Source organism: Rhinolophus sinicus, linkage group LG09 (assembly GCF_036562045.2).
Source record: "Rhinolophus sinicus isolate RSC01 linkage group LG09, ASM3656204v1, whole genome shotgun sequence".
Classification (NCBI taxonomy): domain Eukaryota; kingdom Metazoa; phylum Chordata; class Mammalia; order Chiroptera; family Rhinolophidae; genus Rhinolophus; species Rhinolophus sinicus.
In genome coordinates this window covers 13,119,276-13,142,322 of record NC_133758.1, presented here as the reverse complement: position 1 = coordinate 13,142,322, position 23,047 = coordinate 13,119,276, and the positions used below count along the sequence as shown (strand labels likewise).

Sequence of the window (23,047 nt, the reverse complement as noted above, 5' to 3'; positions counted from 1 at the left end):
TTAAGAGGCTTTTTATCAGGCTGATAGGTATACTCCAAAATGAGTTTAATTACCTGGTCTGGTAGGTGACAGGAATTTGTTTGCCTTGCAAGTGAACCTCTTTTGAAGATTTCTGATTTCTAGCAAAATTCAGCATCTCATTTTGTTGTCCTGCTGCCTATAGGACAAAAACAAGATCATCCTTATTTATGCCATTTTACTGTGAAAGCAGTCAGCTTGTAAGTTATTCAGTGCCGTCCTGTCTTCCAACATTGATGGGACAGGTGACCGTGCACTGAGTGACAAAGACAGCAATGCACTTGTCTTTTAAATGATTGTTATTTATTTTCTGCTTCATAAATTCTTAAGAATTAGACATTTTCAAGATTAATAATATTCAGCCATCTTAAAGATTTAATTTCAGAAGAGATGAATGCTCAATGCTAATCTCCTATTTAGATGCCTTGATTCATTTGGTTGACATTTATTGAACAGCTCCTATGTCTCAATCCTGGTGTAAAAGGCTAAGGGAATACCTTCAGCTGAATCTCTACCTCTCTTAGGAATTGTGTGATTCTTCTTAAAGACCAGATATGCCCAGCAGCTGAGTACTTGGCCACAGGTATATAGATACAAAGCTAGAAAAAACAAAAGAAAATTCCAGTGATGCTATGAAATCCTACCTTAAATGTCTTTTCTGCCAACAGTCTTACCAAACCCGTTAATAATAGCTAAAATGACTGAGTTTCTCATTCTTCTACTTCGTTCTTGTCCCTCTATTTGAAATATAACATCTCAAAGATGAACAGCAAGTTAAGATTCAAAAGTTATAGGAAAAAAGTAGATAAACTAGCCACCATACAGTCATATATTGACAATGCTTAGCTGTAAAATTGATCTTTGTTGTAACCACACAGAAACTTGCATAGTTCTGAAAGCTTAGACGATTTTAAAGGAACTTGGAGTTCACCATCAGCTTCCTTCGGTCATTAAAAAAATAACATATTCGGCTCCTGTTGCCTGCTGGGAAATGGTGGAGAGGAGGCTGCAGGGAGGAATTACACACAGTCCCTGTCCCTGAGGGACTTACGTGCTAGTAGGGAGTACCAGAAAGTATTTTAAGTGTTGTGTTAAAGGAATGAACCACTCTTCATGTGGAAGCAGAAGAGGCAAAGACTGCACCTGCTTGCTAAGTGGCTGGGCCCTTACGGAATGGATTACTTTTCAGATGGATCCCAAATGATAAGTAAGATTAGCCAGGCATGCCCAGTGAAGAACGATTCCAGGAGGGAGAAGACATGTCTGGGGGTATGAAGTTGTGCAGTTGGTGCCGTGTTCAGAGAAATGTGACAAGGTTGCAAAGGGCCCGGTGTGCAGAGGAGGCAGGCAGGGCGCATAGCTCCAGTGAGAGGGGTCTCCCAGGTGTCGAAACGCGAGTCCCTTCTGCAGGCAGGAGAGACCTCCTGAGGGATTTTCCAGAGGGAAGTGAAAGTGGTCAAATTTTTCTTTAGAAAGATCCTTTTGGCAGAGCCATAAAGGGAGTTTTGAACAGAGACTAGACTGAGGCCAGGGAAAGCTAGAGAATAGTCCCGGGAAAAGACGAGTGCTCCAGAAAGAAGCCTTTTATCAGAGAGAGGCAGGGACAGTTGGGTGACCACTGGAGGTGAATGGTGAAAGAGCATAAAGGATGTGTCCGGGTTCCAAATTTGGGCAGTGAGTGGATTATAGTACTGTTGACCAGGAATACAGGATTGCATGGACTATTTTGGTGTCAGAAGGTTATGGATCCAATTTTGATAGAGTTGGGCTTGAGGTAGAAATCCAGGTGCAGATGTCAAGGATGGAGCTTGAAGTTCAGGTCTGGACTAAAGATTTGGGAGTTGTCAATTTATTACATTTGCAGCTTGGAGGACAATACCCAGTCCTTACAGTCCAAGGCAGTTATTACTCAGCTTTGTTCTGTTTCCATGATTTGGTTTTCTTTTCTATTGTTCTCCATCACAATAGCAACTTTTATTTTCCAAAGTCTTGTTTTCAAGGTAAGGGACCCACAAATGTCCCTTGCTTTCATCAGGGTTCTCTAGAATGGTTGAAACAGTCCATGTAAATTTTCCACCAGCATGAATCTAGAATCATGTGCTTTGGTAGCTTTATTTTAAAACATTGCCTCTGCTTTCATTAAAAGAAGTATAATACCAGACTTTGAAAGATTCCTGTTATGGTCATTAAAACCAAATATATTTGTTATTTTTATCAGTCCCCTTACAAAGTATACAGGAAATAATTAGAACCAATGCTTTCCTCAAACAAATAATTCCTGTGTTTTATTTTAACTTAGATTTTGTAAAACTCCATCAAGAACCCATTTTCCCCCAGTCTACCCACCCTTCTCATATTTTCACGCAAGTCCATTCCTGTCCCCACCACACACACACACACACACACACACACACACACACAATCCATAACGTCTTTTTAATTACACAAGGTCATAAATCCCAAGTGATCCAGGTGGCTGTTGTGTGTTAACCACCTATACCATTGAAGTAATGGTGTAGGTGGCATTGAACAGTCTTGTTAACACTGACTTATTTAGAAGAAAGAAAACCACTTCTTGCCAACTTGGCTAAAGGGAAACCTTTCTCTGGAATCTTCCTCTGCTATATCTAATTCTCATTTTTTGGACTGCCTTAGCTGCTTTGATTGTTGTGTGCATATGAGTGACACATGTAATGGATTACTCATTTGTTCAATGTAGGATTGTTAATTGAAAGCAGGTTTTCAATACCATAAGCAAAAAAAAAAAGTATTTGAAATGAGAAAAGAAATCCTGTGTGTTTGTTAACTTTGGGGGGACTAAAACTTTTTATGCCTTTTTTCAATTAAATGAAAATCAAGATCAAGTTATAAATCCTTGAAAGAACAGGGGTTTATAATTGAAATTTCAGCAGATTGCTTGCCAAAAACAGTGTAAGTAGATGGTTTTACTTTAGTCGTGCATTTTTGATTGAGTGTTTTTAACTAAACAGTATGTAGGAGGTTTGCCATATAAAGTATGGTTCTCTTCTAACCCTGAAATACTAAGTTACTATCTTTGGGGCCCAAGGTGGGAGACTGGACAGCTTTTGAAAAAACCAGAAATAATTATTTCTAAAATTTTTTTGATATACAATAGATTTGAACTAATATTTTGATATTTTTTTTTTTAACTGTTAATTTTCAGATAGCAAAATTACTCAGTGGGAAGACCCAAGATTGCAGAACCCAGCTATTACTGGTCCGGTCAGTATTCTCAAGTTCTGAATCATCAGTATAATATTTTGGTTGCATCTAAACACACATTTCTTGTATATCACTGCTTACCTTGGTGCCAAGGGCCTGGTGTCATTGAATAGTTTCCCATCATTCCCATCTCCTCCTTCCTGGAATTTCCAGGTGAGGTACAGCTGCATTTGCCTTTTCATGGGGCTTTCATCATAAAGGGACAGAAAATGATTTGTTAGTGGTAGCAAAACTAAACATTTCCTTTTCTCCTTTATAAAAGGGTGGATTATGAGAGTAACAGTCAAAATGTCCTCCCTTCCTTTTTATGTGAGGCAAAGCCAGCCTTACATTTGTAGCGTTTTATCATTTCTTTCGGCCAAGGGTAGTTAATGCATGCTACAAATCTAAGCTATATTCTGAATCTCTTCCAGTGCTAAAAATCTGTAAAAGTTTGGGGGAGGTTGACGCTAACTTCTGGAGCTGGCAGAGTTAAGAATGTTTATCTCTGCTGACCCACTAACTCTCCCATAGTCCCTTCATATATGCCAGGTGGGTAAAGAACCAGTCCTGCCTGGGGTATGGTGTCCTCTTAAAAAACTGTCATGCGCTGTGTTCACAAGGGAGAGTGAGAACCCGCCGGTCGTTGGGCAGGAACGGACACATGGTATCAAACACCTGGGAGGAGTCTGTAGAAGGGGGCCATGCTCATGGGCAATGAATGCACCAGCGTCTTCTGTCAGTGGTTATCTGAGTGCGAGGAGATCATTTGGAATTACAGAAAATGTACTGGGATCACAGAAGAGTGCCAATTTGGGATTCATTTAAAAACTGGAGGAGCAAAAGGAAGTAAAGTTTATTTATTATATTGAGTGCTGAGCTAAGAGGCCAATAGATATATTTAAAATACTAATTTCATGGCTTTAATCTGATTCAGTTCAAATTATGTTCTGAATTATAAAGATAGGTCCATTTGAAGACTTAAATGATACAGTACAAATGCATCTTGATACCTGACATCCCTTGAGTTGTCTGTTGGACCTGTTCATTGAATATGTTCAGCTGCTTTGATACACATTACAAAGTGCTGGTAATGCCTAGGCTAAAACAGACAGCCTCTCTTTCTCTGTGTAGCTTAATAAATACCTGCCTTTCTACTGTGGCTTTTTTTGGATATAGTCACAGTCACGATAAGTTGTTAGAATAGCATTTTCTGTACTCCATCATGAGAAACAGGTGAATTCAAGAAACAATGCTGTTTTCAACTGGCAGAGGACTTTTGACTTGATAATTCTGAAGCTTTTTCAAACATTTTTATGATTTATTGATCATCTACTTTCACTCAAGCTCTTAGTCTTATTAATTGCTATTAAAAACTCTTCAGCATCATAAATCCAGGTAGATTTGCCCCCAAGAAGGATCTCTATTTCTTTGTTTTCTAAAGAGCTTTGTTTACTCTTTTATTATCATTAGTGATATGTCTTTCAATAAGAGTGTGTATTTAGGTAACTATCAACTTAGTGTAGACCTCTGGCCTTTGTTGTCCTTCAATTCTAAATATTTGATAATTTCCATGATTTCTCTCCTTGACTTAAATGTTATTTGGAATGGACTTTTTCATTTCTAAGACTATGGGAGAATTTTTGCCTGTCTGTTTCTTCTTGATTTCTAATTTTATTGCACGGTGGTCAGAGAATATTGTCTATGGAATATTGATTATCAGATATTTGAAACTTTCTTGGAGGTTTGGCCATTTTTTTGTAAATGTTCTTTTTGTGTTTGAAAAGAATGTATATTCTGTCTTTCTTGAGTATAGAAGAGTTCTTTAAACACCCATTAGATCAGTCCTGTGGTGTTCAAATTACCCATTTCCATTTCTACTTTTTTCCTGGCTGTTTTATCCAACCAAGACAATGTATCAAACTCTCACAGTGACAATGGCTTTGTCAGTCATTATAGTCACTTCCTCTTCATTAGTATTTGCGTAGGATAGCTTTACTATCTCTTAACTTGCTATGGTTTTTTTCTTTTTTTTTTTGTCTTACCTTCTATTCGGTGGATAGAGCTCTCTATTTTCTCTCATTTTCTATACTTGCCTGGAAGTTGTATTTTCTATTGTTGTTCTCTTAGTGTTCACATTAAAATTTTGACTTAATGTCAAAATTAACCACTCTCTATTCTTCTCTTGGTTAATATAGGACTTTAGGAGACTTGCGTGCCATTCTTCCCACTCCCATTTTACATTGTTCAGTGGCGTTTTAAAAGTGCCTTGTCTTTAAACTTTCCAAATCATCATTAGTATTTTGTCTTTTTTTTCAACACTTAATGCTTACCTAATTTTACGTATGTGTAAACAGATTTCTTTGCCCACCACTGGTTCTTGCATCCCCTTTTTTCTAGATTAAAATTTCTTCGTAATGAAGTATAACCTCGAGTTCATAGTTCTCAAAGAGTGGTCTACAGATTAGCACCATCACTGTCATCCAGAAACTTGTTAGAAATGCAAACTTTGGGTCACATCCCAGACCTACTGAAAACCAGCAACTTTGGGAGTCGGCCCAGTAATCTGTGTTTTAACAAACCCTCCCAGGGATTCTGATGCCCACTCTTCTGAGAATCTCTGCTCTAGCAGCAATTTCAGTGAGAGCCTGAGTGGCAAACGCATGTAGTCTGAGAGGACTTATTTGACTTCTCTGGTAAATGATAGTTTAGCTCATTATAGAAATCTTGATTAACAGTTATTTTTCTTCAGTACTTTGGAGATATTCTTTCATGTCTTCTGGCACCTTAACTGATGCTGAGAAGTTTGTTATCGATCTAATTATCTTTTATAGTGTCTGTGGTTAACTGTCTCTTCTCTGGGGATTTTGAATTTTTCTGTGTCTTTGATGTTCTGCAATTTTGCTGTCACGTGTAGATTTTCTCAAAACCTATATAATTTCATTAACCAATGTCACCCCAATAAATTTAATGAATAAATAAGTGTGGATTTCTTTTTATTTATTCTGCTTTGGACTCATTGTGATTCTTCAATATGGGGACCATGTCTTTCCTCCATTTTGGAAAATTCTCAGCAATTGCTACTTTACATGGTGCATCTTTCCCATTCTTTTGGATTATCTATATCAGTAACTTCTATTGGGTAATTGATTTACTTTCTCATCTATCTTCCTTATCTCTTAGCTTTCATATTTTCCATCTCTCTGCTGTATTATGGGCTCAGCTCTTCCTGTTAATTCTTTCTTAAGCTTTTTATAGTCTACTCTTTGTCAGTTCATTTTGTCTATTATTTCAGTGGCTGTGTTTAATTGCTCAAAGTTCTATTTGGTCTTTTTAAATTTGCTTGGTCTTTTTAGTTGTTAGTGTTCTGTCCTGTTCTTTCTATTTATTTATTTTTAATTTATACTTCCAACTCTTTAATTATTCTTAAAATAGCCTCTTTCAGATTATTCTATTATCTCTGGTCCCAGGAACATAAAATTTCCCACTTGCTATATCTGTAGGCACTCCTGAATGGTAGTTTATTGCCTAGTTCAGTTTATAATTTGTGTGTGTGTATGTATGTATGTATGTGTGTGTATGTGTGTTCTCATCTTCATTTTTTTTGTTTTTCCCTATGGGGCTTTTATAAGTTCTGACCTGTATTTACTGTTAACTACTTAGCTTGGGTTCATTCATCCCCAATTAGTATAATTATGCATCTCATACCCACTTTGGTGTAGGCTTGGAGTATGAATTTATTACAGGTCTGTTTCTTTTTCTTTTTCTTCCATTTATGGTCCTGGACAGAAGGTAAGCTTCCTTGCAACTTTCCTGGGCCAGTGGGTATAGTTGCCTTGTCCCCTTTTCAGATGTCAGTTTTAAGCAGGGCATTCTGTTTTGGTTCCCCAGGTCACAGAGACTGTCGGCCAAGTTCTGTGCCCCAAGTGAGCATTAAAACCCAAGCCCAAACACCTATGTCTAGGTCCAGTGCCCACTTATTTCTCTATTTTAGAGTCTTTTTGCTTATCTGGTACCTAAAGTTTCTCTTTTTTCCCAAGTTTTAAAAATGTCTATGTATTAGGGGATAGGGAACCCTTTCTACGTCAGCCCAGCGCAGCATTACTGTAAGTCAATATGCTTTCTGTACAACAGACATCACCATTAAAAGCATTTATAAATTGCTCTCCACACTTGCTGCTCTAATGAATACTATCTCATGCTTGTATAGCACTTTGTACTTTTGCGAGAACTTTACAATCAGCTGAGTTGAACTCTCAGCAAGCCCCATAGGAAGCTAGGGAAGATGTTATTATTCCCAATTTGTCGAAAGATCACAAAGCTAATTGTGTTGCTAAAACTTTGGAATCAGGACTAGAGCCCCAATGTGCTGGCCTCATCAGTGTCTCCTCATCAGTGTCTCCAAAGAGCTCGAGTACCAACTGGACAGTAATGACATGGAAACATTGAAAACCAACTTACGCCATAAATCAGGTTTTCATTTAGCTCCAAAAAGAAAGCATATTTAATATTGAGCCAAAAGGCTTTAATCAAAAGACATGTTAATTTTTTAAGCAGGCTTATTTTACATGTTAAATTTTATGTAAGAAAAAAAGATGCCAGATTTTCAAGAGAGAATAATTTGGCCAATACAAGATATGCACTATCCACGTAATTCTGTTCAGAGGCTACATTGATGGATGTCTTCATCCTGTTTTGTTGTTGAAATCTTTTCAGGGAGAATATAAAAACCTACTCTTCTTATTCCATCCTAAGAACTATCTCTAGAGAGAAAAGATAAGGGCTGGAGGAGGATAATGATTTTTCAACATTCATGCATCATCCTACAGAAGAAGAAAGGCCAGAATCTTATTACCACCCACATCTAGTCAGACAAGGGAATGGATAGCACAGGATGGGGGCAGCATTTTGAAATCTATTCCATGGGAAATTTGTCATTTGAGACTATTGAAGTTATAGTCACAATGCTGAATGTTTAAGCCTTTTTTCAACATTTTTCAGGGGGGGAAATAAAAACAAAAAATAATTGCTGAGAATCATAGGGTTTTAAAGTTTGTCTTGTCAAATACTTTTGCTTAATGGTGAAGAAATTCCATCAAGGAGAGGTAGCTGGCAATAGAGTCTGTTCTAGAAGTCAGAACTTTAAAGTTAGGCATGCAGTACTGAAAGGAAATAATTTATTTAACTTAATTCCCCTTTATCACAGTGAATCATAGCTAAGAACACCAGTGAAATATTTTCTCTTCTCAAGAGTTTGCACTCACTGTTCCTGTCGTAATTTGTTCCCTCCTGTCACTCTGGTTTCTACTCAGGTATCCCTTTCTCAGAGCTGTCTTCCCTGACCTCAGATAAAATAGCCTCCTAGGAACTCTCTATCATGTTTTCCTTGTAGTGTTTACCACTGTTTATTCATTTATCTCTTATTGCCTATTGCTCATAATAGCTTGTAAGCTCCAGGAGAGAACAGGGAAAGAACTCTTTGAATGGACCATTATTTCCCTAGCACCTAAAATGCCTGGCACAGAGTAGGTGCTCAAGATATAGCTGTTGAATGAACCACCAAAAATGAATAAATAAAACTAGATAGAAAATACTAGTTGTTAGGGGGTATAGTATTGGTAAGAGCAAAAAACATGGTAAGGTCTTTATTAGCTTATGTCAGAACATTGTATCCTTTTCCTTATGTTGGTGGTTGTCCAGATATTGATGAAATCTCTACCTTTTCTAGAATCAGAATCCATAGTGTGATTTTGTCAAACTAAATGCTGTCCAGAGTAAATATAATATGTGTTCAAATCTAGTGTTTAGTGGAAAAGCAAATGAAGACTGGTTTAAAAACTAAGAACAGACCATAGATAGTATAAATTGTCTTTAGAATGTTCTTAAGACTGGTTATTTGTTTTTGTTTTGGCTTAGTTATTTGTGTGAGTGTGTCCTAAAGCGGTATGAAAGAGGGACGCTTTTGTTGGTCCTTTCTCCTCTTTCTGGTTGGGAATAAACCTGGTGAAGGTGTAAGGTTTGGACACTGGAGACACTTTTAGTAAGGATCAGTTTATTTTACTAACTTCGCCCAAAATGATATCAGCAGAACTATTCTTACCCAGTTCACACTACTCACTAAAAAGCAATGAGTTGTTCTGAGTATGAGGCTGTCACCGTTATGTCCTTGTGTGTGTAAAGGCCAGTCCTTTCAATTGTAAGCTTTTTCAATAGCCTGAAGTCAGGGCTCTGGCACTCAGATATTGTAAACTATCACATAGCAAGTGCAGAATATTTAAGTGACTACGTTAAAATGTTATTCCTTTGCCTAAAGAGATTCTAGAACTTCTGAGTAATGGTAGTTAGCTCAGTTACTGAGCCCACTCCTGTGGTGCCATTACTCTTCTTCATAGATAAAGCATACCAGATTTTAAAAGTCCTTGCCCAAGACTACTTACTACTTAGTAAGGGGCAAACCTTCTGGCTCCTCAACGGAGGGCTTTTCCAGAATGCTATCTGATGCTCTATTCCTTGACAAGTGTTATCAGTTCACATGCCTTTTTGCTCCTTATAGTTCCTCCTATAGATTTTTAAAGCATGATAAGTCTTTCAGAATGGCAGTTTAGGTCATTTTGGGTTGTGTCTTAAAGTATCATAGCTAATAACTGTTATCTCAACTACAGCAAAAAAAAAACAGATCACACCCTACCTGACTCTTATTCAGACAAAAGTCAAAAGTCATGTGGAAAATATATTTAGTTTATGCAGCATATCCCTAAATGATTTCTTGAATATTAATCTAGTTGTTTTCAGAGGTGAAAGTCCTATTCAATGCTAGGTAGCTTTAATCATTTCTAGAACTTTCCCATGTGCTATGTAGACATTGTGTAAATTTCAGTAAGGTGGAGCACGAAAATTTTAAGGTTTATGATTCATGAAATTCTCTGAATGTTCACTCAGTATACATAAAATTTCAAGCATATTGTTTACATTATTTAAATTTATAAATTTATCTTCCAGGCTGTTCCTTACTCCAGAGAATTTAAACAGAAATATGACTACTTTAGGAAGAAATTAAAGAAACCCGTGAGTAACATGTCTTCCAAAAATGCTGTTTTAGTCCTTTGTAAGCTACCAAAGTTACTTCAGTGAGAACAACTTGTTTGTTATTTTTATATGTATACTAAAAATATTACCTTCCTTTTTTCACTGCACTTTGATCCACCTGGATCTTCAATCTGAATTTTCTTTTTAACAGAAATGGTAAGTGAAGATTAACTAGTATTACATATCAAATCACCCGAAGGGTAATTTCTTATGTAATACATAAAAAGATAGAAATGATTTTTGTGCGATATAAAATAATTCAGGACATAGTCAAAAAATCTCGGGAAGCCTGTGGAAGCCATTACTGTCATTGTATCTAACAGAACCTGGATCCTGGTTAGAAAAATGTTCACGTGCTTCCCTTTAAATTCAAATGTATAATTTTAATTATATTTATAGCATAAATGTAATTTATAATATTTGTCTTTACTATTGGGTATATTAAGACCAAGTGTAATTTTAAGATTAAAATTCTCACTGGGAAACACTGTAAGATTTTTACAAAACTTAAAAACCCTATAAGGTTTTTACAGGCAGTGTTTTAAATTACAATATTATAGTTTGTACTGACTCATATCCCCCAAGTTTTCAACATTGCGTCTTCTATTTGACTTTTTTATTTTACCCCTTTGGTATAGGTTTTGCCCATTTTCTCCTCAGTCTGTGCATTCACAGTTATTTTTTGGTGTTTTCGCACCAGTCACTGTTTCTTGGTTTCTTCCCATTGGGGACAGGAGGGTATCTGCCTCCACTCAGGTCATCCCAGTTCGCTTGTACTCCATTGCCATCTCTCCCTGCTCCAGTCCCTCAACTGAGGCCTCATTTTCTGGGCATCTGCTGCGGATGAGGCAGTGGGGATGCAAAGAGGCCTGGGACACGGGCTCTGCCTCCAGAGCGCCCGCTTAGGGGCTCTGTCCTCTCTTCCAACACCCTGATTTGAGTCGCTCTTGGCTAACCACTTTGGAAAGGACTCACATTTGAACACAAAATCCGTGTTTACTTGTGAGTCACCTGGATGCCCCCCAGTAATAAGTGATGACGTTGCAGGTAATCGCCCTGTCTTACTCTATGGCACCTTCCCTGTGCTATCCTCTGCCTGAAAACTTGACTCTGCAAATCCATTTGCATAGCAAGGCCGCCCCTGGCCCTCATTTGTTCGGGAAGCAATTGCTCCCAACTTTTGTCAAGTGCTTTTCTATGTTGACGTGTATTAGCTGTGGACTTTGGGATGCTTTCCCACAACTCGGCATGATAATCAGGGTCCCATTCCCCACAGCAACGGAATTAGCTCATGGGCATTGTGGAGCCCACCTGCCAGCTGGAGTCCCTGCCCAGGTGGGGATTGTTGATGGGTTTTGATTACCTAGACTAAAGTCCGTTTCTTTGACAGAAACAGTATATAGAGTTGACCATATTTCAGTTGCTGGTGGGTGGCTAAGTGTCCCACAGTTGTTTAGAAAAGGGGGAGAGTATGACTGTCTCTACTCAGCATAGTCTCTGGCTCAGACTAACAGCTGCTGGTGGAGGCTGTGTGTGTCTCATCCTGACTGACACAGTGAAGCTTTTGTGCATCTGAAGAAAAATCCATCAAGGAGAGAACCTCCATTGGAACCATTCGTCACAGCTTGTTTATTTGAAGACTGCCATTATTTCTGTTCTTTGTTGTTTTTTCTATTAGAAAGTAAGGTGTATATTTACTGTATGATCACGTGCTAATTTTTTCTTTTGTGTAGGCTGATATTCCAAATAGGTTTGAAATGAAGCTTCACAGAAATAACATTTTTGAAGAGTCCTATCGGAGAATCATGTCTGTGAAAAGACCAGATGTCCTAAAAGCTAGACTGTGGATTGAGTTTGAATCGGAGAAAGGTCTTGACTATGGGGGCGTGGCCAGAGAATGGTTCTTCCTGCTGTCCAAAGAGATGTTCAACCCCTACTATGGCCTCTTTGAGTACTCTGCCACGTAAGTTAGAATGTGTCCCCACTGACACAGTTTTATTCTTAATGACTTGAAACGTCACAAAAGAAGAAGCAGCTCACTCATTTGCAATGAGTTAACCCCCCACCCCACCCTTTACACGCCTAGCACAGGTTCTGATGCGGCCTGGTGAAATAATGTATGTACTCTGTGAACGCCTGAACAAGATTTTTTTTCTTGTCTGTTGGGTTCGTGTCATTGAAATTGAACATGGGCTGGGTACTTGTGGTAAGGAACAAAAGGCAGTTTTCGTTGGTCATGTTATGTTAATTCAGGAGAATTTTTCAGTGTCACAATTCAGAAAGTCGCCATTATCATCATCGTCTTATGAACAAAAATAGTTTCTGAAGTTATACCAGTTAAAGGCAAATGATGGTGGCTTTGAGGCGCATTCATCAGAGCCCAAAGGGCCGTGCCCTGGTCCTGTGACGGAAGAACCAGATCCTCTCTCACATTAGGATTTCACCATTGCCAGGCATGGAAACTAAGAGATTCAACCGCTTTCTCAGGAATCAAATGCTGGCTGCTTACAAGGCCAAACATTCCTCCCCAGGGTGTGGAACCTCCAGACACTTAGGCTGGACCTGAGCCTCCTGTAGAATAGTTGTTGACCTTGAGGAAAGGCAACCCATTCGCTAAGAGGACATGGGTTCGTCCACATCTTCCACCTGGTGCCAGTCTCCTAGGGGCTATTTTGGAAGGCAGCCTCAGTATCCTAGCCAGTTGCTCTAGCCAGGAATTGCCTAGCTTGTTTGTCCTGGTTGTGACCGAGTCCCATGAGAGAGCCAGCTATGTAACCTTGAGAGAAACCATTCAAACAGCGGCAGGGTAGGGAGACTGTATCCTCATCTCTCACCCATATTCCCGGAGGATCTGTCTATGGAGCCCAATTTGAAAACCATCGATCTTCATGATTTTGAGACCAAAGAAGGACGATTAGGGACATGAAAACATTTTGTGGTTTACATTGTTGAGACAGCGGAGCGGTGTGCATCTCCCAGGGGCCTTGTGGCTTTTCAGGGTACAGTGGGGGCCAGACCAAAGGTTGGACCTGTAGGGAAAATCTTAATCCCCAAACCAAAAGCCTTTCAAAGGAATGAAGCCTCCTCCTCACGTAGACAACCTAAAGGGACTCTCCCGTGTGCAGTCCCTTTGTTACATGGCATTTTGCCTCTTCCCAAGATATTGGCGGAATCATATGAAATTGACATTTTTGTTCCTCAAAAATAGTCAAGTATCAACAGTTTCTTTTTTTTTTTCCCTAGTGGTCTGTCCTTTTTTTTTTTTTTTTTTAATTTATTGGGGTGACAATTGTTAGTAAAATTACATAGATTTCAGGTGTACAATTCTGCATTACATCATCTATAAATCCCATTGTGTATTCACCACCCAGAGTCAGTTCTCCTTCTATCACCATATATTTGAACCCCCTTACCCTCATCTCCCACCCCCCACCCCCCTTACAACAGTTTCTTATGGTTTAACTCACATAGGGCATATGCACCAGCTCTGTTAGACCTTGGTCATTGGTCATGGAAAGGGACTAACTAAACGGTAAGTCACGTTCTCTAGCTTAACGCCTTTCCCCATCAGCTGCAGAAAGTTTGCACGTGCACTATAAAAGCTTAATGACAGGTGGCAAAGGAGAATTCAAATTCTTGCATTTCTTACTGAAAAATATGATCGGGCTTTTTCTGTCTCTTCCTCCCCAAAGGGACAACTACACACTTCAGATCAATCCCAATTCAGGCCTCTGTAATGAAGACCATTTGTCCTACTTCACTTTTATTGGACGAGTTGCTGGTCTGGCAGTATTTCATGGGAAACTTTTAGATGGTAAGTTATTAAAAAGTCTTGAAGTAATAAAAATAGTGGACAGCACTCAGTGCTGTTTGTGGTTCCTTATTAAGTGTCTTATCTTTTACATCATATAGATTTTTAAGCAAAGCTTCACTGGTTCTGTGTATTTCAATAAATTATTTTTATGTTTTGCTCATAATGGAGGTTCTTTACCCTGATGTCATCTTAATTTGAGCACTGAGGACATAGTGTGAACATACAGTTTAAAAATTTTTTACAAAAAAAAACCTTGTGTGAAGCACAGAACATTCTGTAATTGTGCATTTTCTATTTTCCAGAATAACTTTCCTTTAGTGAGAGCTAGATTTGGTGACAGATGGAAAAGATAATTGAAAAGTTAATTAAAATGATGTAATTCACCCAATATCCTGCTATTGTTTCATTTGTCCCCAAATTATTATTTATTTTTTTGAATGAGAAAAGACTATAACTAATTTCAAAGCAATATTTATAACTCAGCTAAGTCCCTGACCCTGGGACCACTGCTGAAACAGATGGCACAAAATAATCTCATTCTTACTTAGAGCATTTAAGTCATGGAAGAATTTCAAGGAACCTTGAAAGTTAGAAATGAAGCCCGCTCCCTGGCTATATCTATAGGCTTATAATAGAGACTTCTAGTGGATTTAGTCATTTCAAAAGTAAGAGAACACTGTAGAAATCAGTGAGGAGGGAGAATCGGTAATATTTTTAAAGGATTTGGGGGTGAAATGGTTGAAGATGGAAGAGAGAGAGTAAGATTTGAATTTAACATTATAGTCTATACAGATTTCCAGGGAAATTATGTTAATTGCATCTATAGAACCTTTGCTAGTCTAATAAATAATTGATGTATCCTCTGTACTTTATCCTTCAATATATTTTTACTAGTAACTGCTAGCTGATTTTGATCCTTGATTTCAATATTTTATTTTAAGTGGGGGAAATAAGCACTTTTTTTCTGATGAGAAAGAAACTGTATTCTTTCTGTATACGTGTATCCTGTGAATATATTTTAATATGCAACGCTGGAGTCATACCATAGACTGTTTCCACTGATAAAATCCATTTCAGCCTTTTCTTAGAAGGCCATTTTATTTACCTTCTGCCAAGTGAGAAGACATTCTTAGTTGCTGTAGGGAAATAGAAGATTTCCATTTCGTCCCCTTCCTGTTTTTCCTCCTCATTACTGCCCAAGAAATATAGAGAAGATGTGGTCCTGACCTCAGAGACCTTGTAGTCTAGTGGGGAAAAAACAGAAGACTCAAAGTGATAGAGCCCGAGCAGAAGGGAACACGCGGAGAACTCCCAGGAGACACTGGTTCGGCTGAGAGCGCTTTACCAATAATATCAGGCTTACCTTGCAGAGGGGGTAGGATTTGAGCATTTAGCAGCTGGGACCATTTCAGAAGAGGAAGGGCTGGCCAAGGGAAGACTCCATGGAGGGAGTAACGAGAGAAGCAGGAACAAATGGGGGTGTCTAGGAGACCGCTGCAAAAGATGATGCCAGCGTACGTGAGGAATTACAAAATTGAGAGCCAGGATGGCCACAGAGTGTGTGTCCAGCAGTGTCTTTAGTTTCTTAAAAATGGGAGTGCCCCCAAAGTCTGAGCACTCATATTCCCTTCTATCAGCTTCATTCTCTACCTCCCTAGACACCAGAGGTGTTTGAGTCTGCAGCCCTCGGGCCACCCTGAGCCAGTGAGAGTGGGAATACGCTACAAAGGATTAGTGACTGATTAGATGGGGGGTGGGGATGGGGGGGCGAGCCTGAGGTGCCAGTGCCCCCGCTGAGGAGGTGTGTGATACTCACTCCTTGAGGCTTGTTTGTTACCTCCCAGGAGCCTTTTTGACCCCTTTCTGCGATACCACCTCTATTAGCGTAACTGCCCTCATTACTACCCGTCTCCCCCCCAAAAAACAGGCCCTCATCTCCTTGGTCACAGATTCCTATAGAAAGACTTTGACGGTCCTGTCCTGGTCCTTCATTCAAATGGCAGGCACGTTAATCTTGGATGTCACTTCTCGTGCACAACAGTATAAAAGATTTGAAACTAACCCCGTTTTCATCATATTTTAGGTTTCTTCATTAGACCATTTTACAAAATGATGTTGGGGAAGCAGATAACTCTGAATGACATGGAATCCGTGGTGAGTAAATAACAGATCACTCCCGCTGGGCATCACAGGCCACTCGTGCCTTACAGAGAAGTAGCTGCGACCGTGCTGTAGTCACAGCAGTTTTTATGGGTGTCATCGTTCAGTGTGAAAACATTTCGTTGTTCGAGAAATGAATTGATCTCCTTAATTTTTCTAACCAAGTCGTTCCCATTAACTAGAAGTGTGGTACTTGGGTTGGATACAGCCACATGTCAGTTACCTCTGCTGAGCCAGGGCTGGGGTGACCAAATTAAATACAAGACTCATCTGGAGACCTCATTGTAGCCCTTGTTTTCCATCGAAAAGTGCTAGTACTGAATGTTCAGAGATTCATCTGCTGTCCCTCTGTCTTCTGATCTCAAAAAATGTCGGGGACACAGGCCAAAAGCCTAGATAAAGGGAAGGATACACACAGTCACCCTAGACGTGGAAAGGTAAGCGACCACTACATGTGGAGAGGAATAAAACGAGTTAGAAAATGAATGCTGTGATACGTTTTCTGGAAAGTGATTTGGGTTTCCATGTTTCATTTCACTGATTTTATCTAGGCTGAAGGGATTTTCTACAAGCACGAAAACTGATGCTCTTTTCTTCATCTACTGTTTGCTTCGGTTTTTCTTTTAATTTAACTGTACCCCCACCGTCTCACCTCTAAGCCTAGGAGTATTTGCCCAAGCCCCAGCACACTCACACAGGGCCATCGAGAAGCATCTTTGTCCCTTAGAGTATCTGCAGATCTGCTTTCACTGTCACTCGAGTCAGAGGGTCTGGATACCCTTGGCCTTGCTGTGGTGCAAACTGTGTTTGTCTCTTGTGTAGTTGGGTCCATGCACCATCTTCTCATTACTTACCAGGACCGATCACCGTTTATCACATCGCCTTTGTGTGAAAGCAGAGGAGGACGCTGCAGTGCACTTGTATCCTCTCCCTGGTTTTCCCATGGGAAGGTTGCTAGACACAGCCACAGTACCAGTCTCCGATTTTTGTTTCAACTTTCACCTTGAACTTAACGTTTGATGCTTTTATTATTGCACAATGAGGAAGCTAGGAACACAGACATTTTTCTAAGTCTTAATTAGTTTTATACCCCGTGTTGCCAGATGGTGCACACATTCTGTTTTGCCTTCTCAGAGCCCATCAGGTCCCAGCACCAGAGCCCCTGGGGGAGGAGGCCAGGCCTTTGCGGCTTGTGTTCTGGGTTCTGACACCAGAGCAGCCATCCCGTTTGCTTACCCTGATTTGTAAAAGCACAGCGAGGGGCGTGGCTTTCAACCGCTGATACTCAGAATGTTCTCTGTCCTTCCTATGGTCCTCTGATGTTTTCACTCTTAAAAGTTGGGAAGTATATTAATCTCTACACGTTCAATTTTATAATTTGATGACCGCCATCCAGAGCAGGCTGCTTCCTCTACACAGGACAGCATTCAACTACAAACCCCTGTTGCTACTAAAACATTTGTTTCATTTGTATTTTAAATTAAAGGGGTAGAGTAGGTTTGGGGTGGAGCAGAAAACATTACATTAGTGACTAATGTAATTCTTGACCTGTCTGAATGGAATTAATTAGAAGGACTTAATTATTTAAAGTCAAACAAGTTTGTCTTTTGGGGGGGAAAAAAGCCTAATTTTAATTTCCATGTCATTACTGTAGGATAGTGAATATTACAACTCTTTGAAATGGATCCTGGAGAACGATCCTACTGAACTGGACCTCATGTTCTGCATCGATGAAGAAAACTTTGGGCAGGTATGTGTGGGGCACCCCAGGATCCCCTCTTTGACTTTCAGAGAGTCTTTGCTGCTTCACAGGTTGTAACCCAATTTTGCTGGACAATTAAAACCAACCCCCCCAGTTCACAGGTCCCTTCCTCAATGGAGCCGACGCGCCTGACCCCAGACCATATTATTTCAGGATGTCTCCCATGTTTCCTTGTGGCATATGCCATGGATGACTTTGCATTTATTTGTGTGACTCGGAGCTTAGCATCTGCCTCTCCCACCAGGCTCAGTCTTAGTGATGGCAGCGTTGGGTCTGCCTTTGGCTCACCACCTGGCAGACTGTCTGCTACGGGGTCAGCCGGCACTCAGAATAGAGTTGTTGAACCGAAACCGTGGGCATCAGTGATACACTTAAGCCCTCACCTCTTTGAGTCCTCGGCAAAACTGTTGCCTGCGATGCAGGTTATTCTAACCCATAGAGGAAACCCATGCCTGTCTTGCGCCAATAGATGCCATCATTTCTTCGGCAGAGTGAAGTTACCACAGAATTGAAATGCCATGCATCCGGCCTTTCTCGGTGCTTGGAGCTGCGTTTTTTGTTTGTTTGTTTCATTCCACAAGTAGAAATACCAGACCATGAAGTTTGGCGGTATCTGTCACTTCATGTATGAAATTGCAGCTGTTGCCATTATTTTGCCAGTTGTTTTCTTAATGGTTGATGAGACTCTGGAGCTGCTGGTTTCTGGGGCCTACCATAAGTAGCATTTCAGATGAACAGATTTCAACCTATTTGAACAACTGTCCTATGCCAAGCGGAAAGAATAAGCCGTATACCCACGCAATCATGTACACACACAGACACATGCACACACCCTACCTGGAGGAGGCACCCTTATAGCGCTAGAATAAGTAGAAATTCTTACTGCAAGTTCAGTACAGCAGCATCTGATTTGGTTGTTTCGAAGAGGCACTAGAAATGTGGGCTTTTAAGAAGCTGTGCAGGGGGGAGGGGCAGAAAATGGGCACCGGGCCTGTAGGAAAATTCTTCAGGACCAGGCATGAGTTAGTTAGCTTAAGGCATACATTCTCAACTGAGGAGCCACTGCCCCAAGGGGGCAAAACTTGGTTCTGGGCGGACGAAGGTCTCAGCCATTACAATGGCTTGTGACCTCCAAAGGGCAACAGTATATGTCACAGATGTACTGTGGATCTCTTTATTAAGATTGCATGGGAGAAAAGGGGCAAATGGGAAGGGGAGCTGTAAAAGCTCTTTAGGGGGTGTTCATGAAAATAGGCTGAGAAGCACTGGGTTGGAGAAAGGGAGTGAGTGAAAAGGCAGAAACTGGAAATAGGAGAGAAAGGTGAGAGACAGAGCAAAGTCCTGGCAGAAACTAGAAAGAACCAGCCCCAGAGCCCAATGTGGAAGTGGCCCCAGGAAGGGTGGAGGCCCTGGCTCCTCAGAGACCAGGTCAAGGAAATGGATGGCGGCTACAGGAAATGCAAAGGTAGAAAGGGGGGCTGACGCAGTTCTCTCAGCACGGTCACTCGCTTCCATGTCTGCGGGGAGAGGCCGGGAGGGTGAGGAAGGTCCAGCCCCTGACGATCGTCCCACAGGGTTCGTGGAGCACCAAGCATAGGGGAAGAAGAGCCAAACCTGCCTGGTCAAGTCCAGTACATGCCATGTGATTCAAGCAGCTTCTCAGCAAATTCCTCAGACACTGGGCATAAGGCATCTTGGAAAGATTGGGGGGAAGCATGTGAATGCAGCGTTTCAGCTGTGAGAGTCACAAGTCCTCTGGTCTTTGTAGTCTTTGAGAGTTAAGTTCATCCTCGGGCCAGCAGACTTACAGAAATAGGCCTTTTTTTCCCACAAGTACTTAGTGAGCTCCGTGTTAGTGCTTTGCGTGCTGGGTCCTTAAAGAATTCTTCCACAAGACAGTGCTGATGCTGGCCCAGTGAGTAGTGGGGAAATGGTCGGGGGTGGCAGGAAGCCCCCAGAGACGAGGTGGAGAAGGGTATGCTCCCAAGGAGCAGCACACTTGGGTTCTAGCACTGGCTCCATCTCTCCTTGCCTTGGTGTCCTGTCAGAGCAGTCTGCCTGCCTGGGCCTTGGCCATTGCCTCTCTAGCAGGATTGGCTCCTGAGCTTGGCCCCTAACGTCAACTATGGGAATCGAGGGTTGACACAGGCCCCCTGTTGGACTTGCACTCCTGATTGGACGGTCCCTGCTTCTCCTATCTGGCCGGGTGGGCAGGTGGCCTCAGTGGCACATGCAGCACGGTCTGTGAGCATGTTCAATCCGTCCCCTCCTGGAGCAGCGCTGTCTGAAATTAGCAGGTGTGAAGTGGCAGGGAAACACACAAACACAACCAGGCCACGCTTAGAATGTACAGGCAGAGGTGGTGGCAGGCCCAAGACATTTATGCACAAAGAGTCAGGCTGATCCCATTGTAAGAGTGTGGGCTTTGCCATCAGACCAGTTCAGGCTTGACCCAGGCTCTCTCCACTTCCTGCCAAGCCTCCCTCTCAGCAAGACAATGGAGGTGATGGTACCTGCCTAGTAGGAACAGCAGTGATCTCCCCTGTGACGAGCCTAACATGGCACCTGAGCCACAGGAAGCAGTCTGCAGTCCAGCCTTTGGAAGCCAGTTTAAAAAGTGGCATTTGCACAGCAGCTGTAAGCTACTACCCACTATCAGTGAAGAGCAAGCATGGTGCACATTTAACACCGTGGAAAGCTTGGACTAAGAGGCACTGATGGCCAGGCTCTTAGGAATTACCCCTGATGCTTAGGGAGCAGACCTGAAAACCCCCCTCCTCTGCCTGTCCTTGAGCCATCTGTCACTGCCGTCTGCAGAAATCCTCGGTCAGAATCAACCAGAAAAACCAGACCACTGCCCTCAGACCCATGGTGGTTTGACCTCCTAGCTTGGTATGAATAGTATAGTCCCTTTAAAAAAAAACACAAAAAATATTATTTTAGTATGTAGTTTATCTGATTACAAAAGATTAATCTTTAGAATAAAATTAAAGCCAGCACAATAAAAAAAATCACTTCGAGTACCAACCACCTGGAGAAAAATCACAATTAAAATTCTGATTTATATCTTCAGAATAATTCTCTGTAAACACATGCATATAAGATGTTTTTTTACAGAAATGGAAGTGTACGATGCGTAGTTTTAACTCAGTATATCCTAGATACCTTTCCATGTCAGTACATATCAATGTATACCATTTTAATGGCTACAGTGAATTCCATTTAATTGATCATATACTTTTTAAGCATGCCCTGTTGGTACACATCTAGGCCATTTCAAGTATTTCACTCTATAAACAGTACAGTGATTATACCTGAAAATACGTATTTTGCACACTTGACCAATTTTTCCCTTGGTATAAATTCCAAGAGAAGTTATTAAGAAAAGGGATATGCACATCAAAATTTTGATGCCTGTTGCCAAGTCATCTTCCAAAAAGGATGAAATCACTAGAATCCCACCAACGATGTAGGAAGAACCATTTCTCCACACTCAGCAACACTAGCTGATTTGGCTCTTTTTCATCAGCTTTTGGGGGCACCAGATGTTTTTTTCCTTCCCCCTCTCCACCCAACTTCATCTGTGGTTGACCCTGCCATTTAATAGCCCTCTGGAAATTGCAACTCCCAGAAAAAATTCTATCTTATTATAGCTGATCTGTGCTGGAAGCCTCTCAGTACCCAGAACTGGGGTTGAGTTTATTAACTTGTCATTTGGTGTGGATCTGCTAGAAAGGGTTCATTCCTGAGGGGAACAGCAAGACAATCTTTGAGGAGGAAGAAATGGTGGGGGGTAAGGGTGGGGAACTTTCACGAGTTTATTAAAAAATACTGTAAAAGTATAAATAAATACTGTCCACAAACTTCCAAATAACTGTCAAAGAACCGAAAATATTTTACCATAAGAAGCATCCCCACCCACTCCCTAAACAAAACTGTTTAACAGCCTCAAGAGTTGCCATGACCTGTCCAGGACAAGAACAGAGAACCACAGGGGAAAACTGGATGAGATGAAAGACAGCAGTGGAGAGAGGGAACACGGGCAGGGAGGAAGGATTTGAACAAAACTGAAAATACAATAACAGTTCAAGTCCATATTGGGAAAGTAAAGAGTTGAGCTGACATTTTGAAAAATGGAGTTCTGTCTTGTGGTGGAAAACCCAGATACTTCCCAAATAAAGAAAAACATGTGAAGGGACTAGATCAATGTGCTCTGATTGGGAAAGCTGTCTCAATGTGAATAGGAACAATAATCGAGTGCATAATCAGAGCAAACCTTTGGCGATAAGCAAGATCTAAGTATTAAGGTCAGAGAGGCCAGCCTGTCCCTGGGTGTGTGTGGCTGGGGGGAGGAGGAAGGCTGAACGTGGGCCTCTGCCAAAGCAAGATGTCAGTACAGGCTTGAATCTGTCCCTCTTGATGGATGTAAGTTGGAAACGTATTCGGAAAACCTCCTCCTTCAGGCGTGGCCTGCTGTCAGATGTAGCTGGGTATGTGTGTGTGTATAGGGGCGGCGGGGGGGGGGGGGGGGGGGGGGCGGGGGGGAGACTGAAAGGAATCCCACCAAAATACCGATGTGGTTATCTTTGAATAGGGCAGTTGTGAGTGGTATTTTTTTATTCCTTTTTCATTTTTCAAGATTTTTATGAGAATAAACATTTTATTTGTAAAACAGTCGGCCTCTCCCTCCCTCCCCTTCTACCGTTCATTGCTTTGTATTCACTGATATTAAGCCAGGGCTGGCCCACGTGACAGGAGAAGGCCGTACCTTCATTTCAGCTGCTTAGCTCTTTATGATCAGGTAAAGCCATCTCTCCAGCTTCGTTTCTTAGGTTCTTTCTTTTAAGTCCCTGCATTTTGCCTCTTTGAAAGCAATTCAACATATCTTTTTTATGACTATGAAATCTAATTTTCGGAAACAAATAAAATCCATTAGAATTTGGATCTCGGTCGTCTTGATGAATGCGCCCTGTCTTTTCTGTTAA

General features: G+C 41.0%; 1 protein-coding gene across 13 annotated transcripts in view; it reads left to right on the top strand.

Moving 5' to 3' along the window:
* NEDD4L (NEDD4 like E3 ubiquitin protein ligase) overlaps positions 1-23,047 on the top strand; it is a 309,137-nt gene that overhangs the window by 269,559 nt on the left and 16,531 nt on the right. For all 13 annotated transcript variants that reach the window (XM_019755309.2, XM_074339904.1, XM_019755306.2 and 10 more), the window contains 6 exons: positions 3,203-3,261; positions 10,240-10,305; positions 12,060-12,289; positions 14,019-14,140; positions 16,224-16,294; positions 17,955-18,050. In XM_019755309.2, coding sequence (XP_019610868.2) covers positions 3,203-3,261; positions 10,240-10,305; positions 12,060-12,289; positions 14,019-14,140; positions 16,224-16,294; positions 17,955-18,050 — 644 coding nt within the window. The remainder of the gene's footprint in view (positions 1-3,202; positions 3,262-10,239; positions 10,306-12,059; positions 12,290-14,018; positions 14,141-16,223; positions 16,295-17,954; positions 18,051-23,047) is intronic.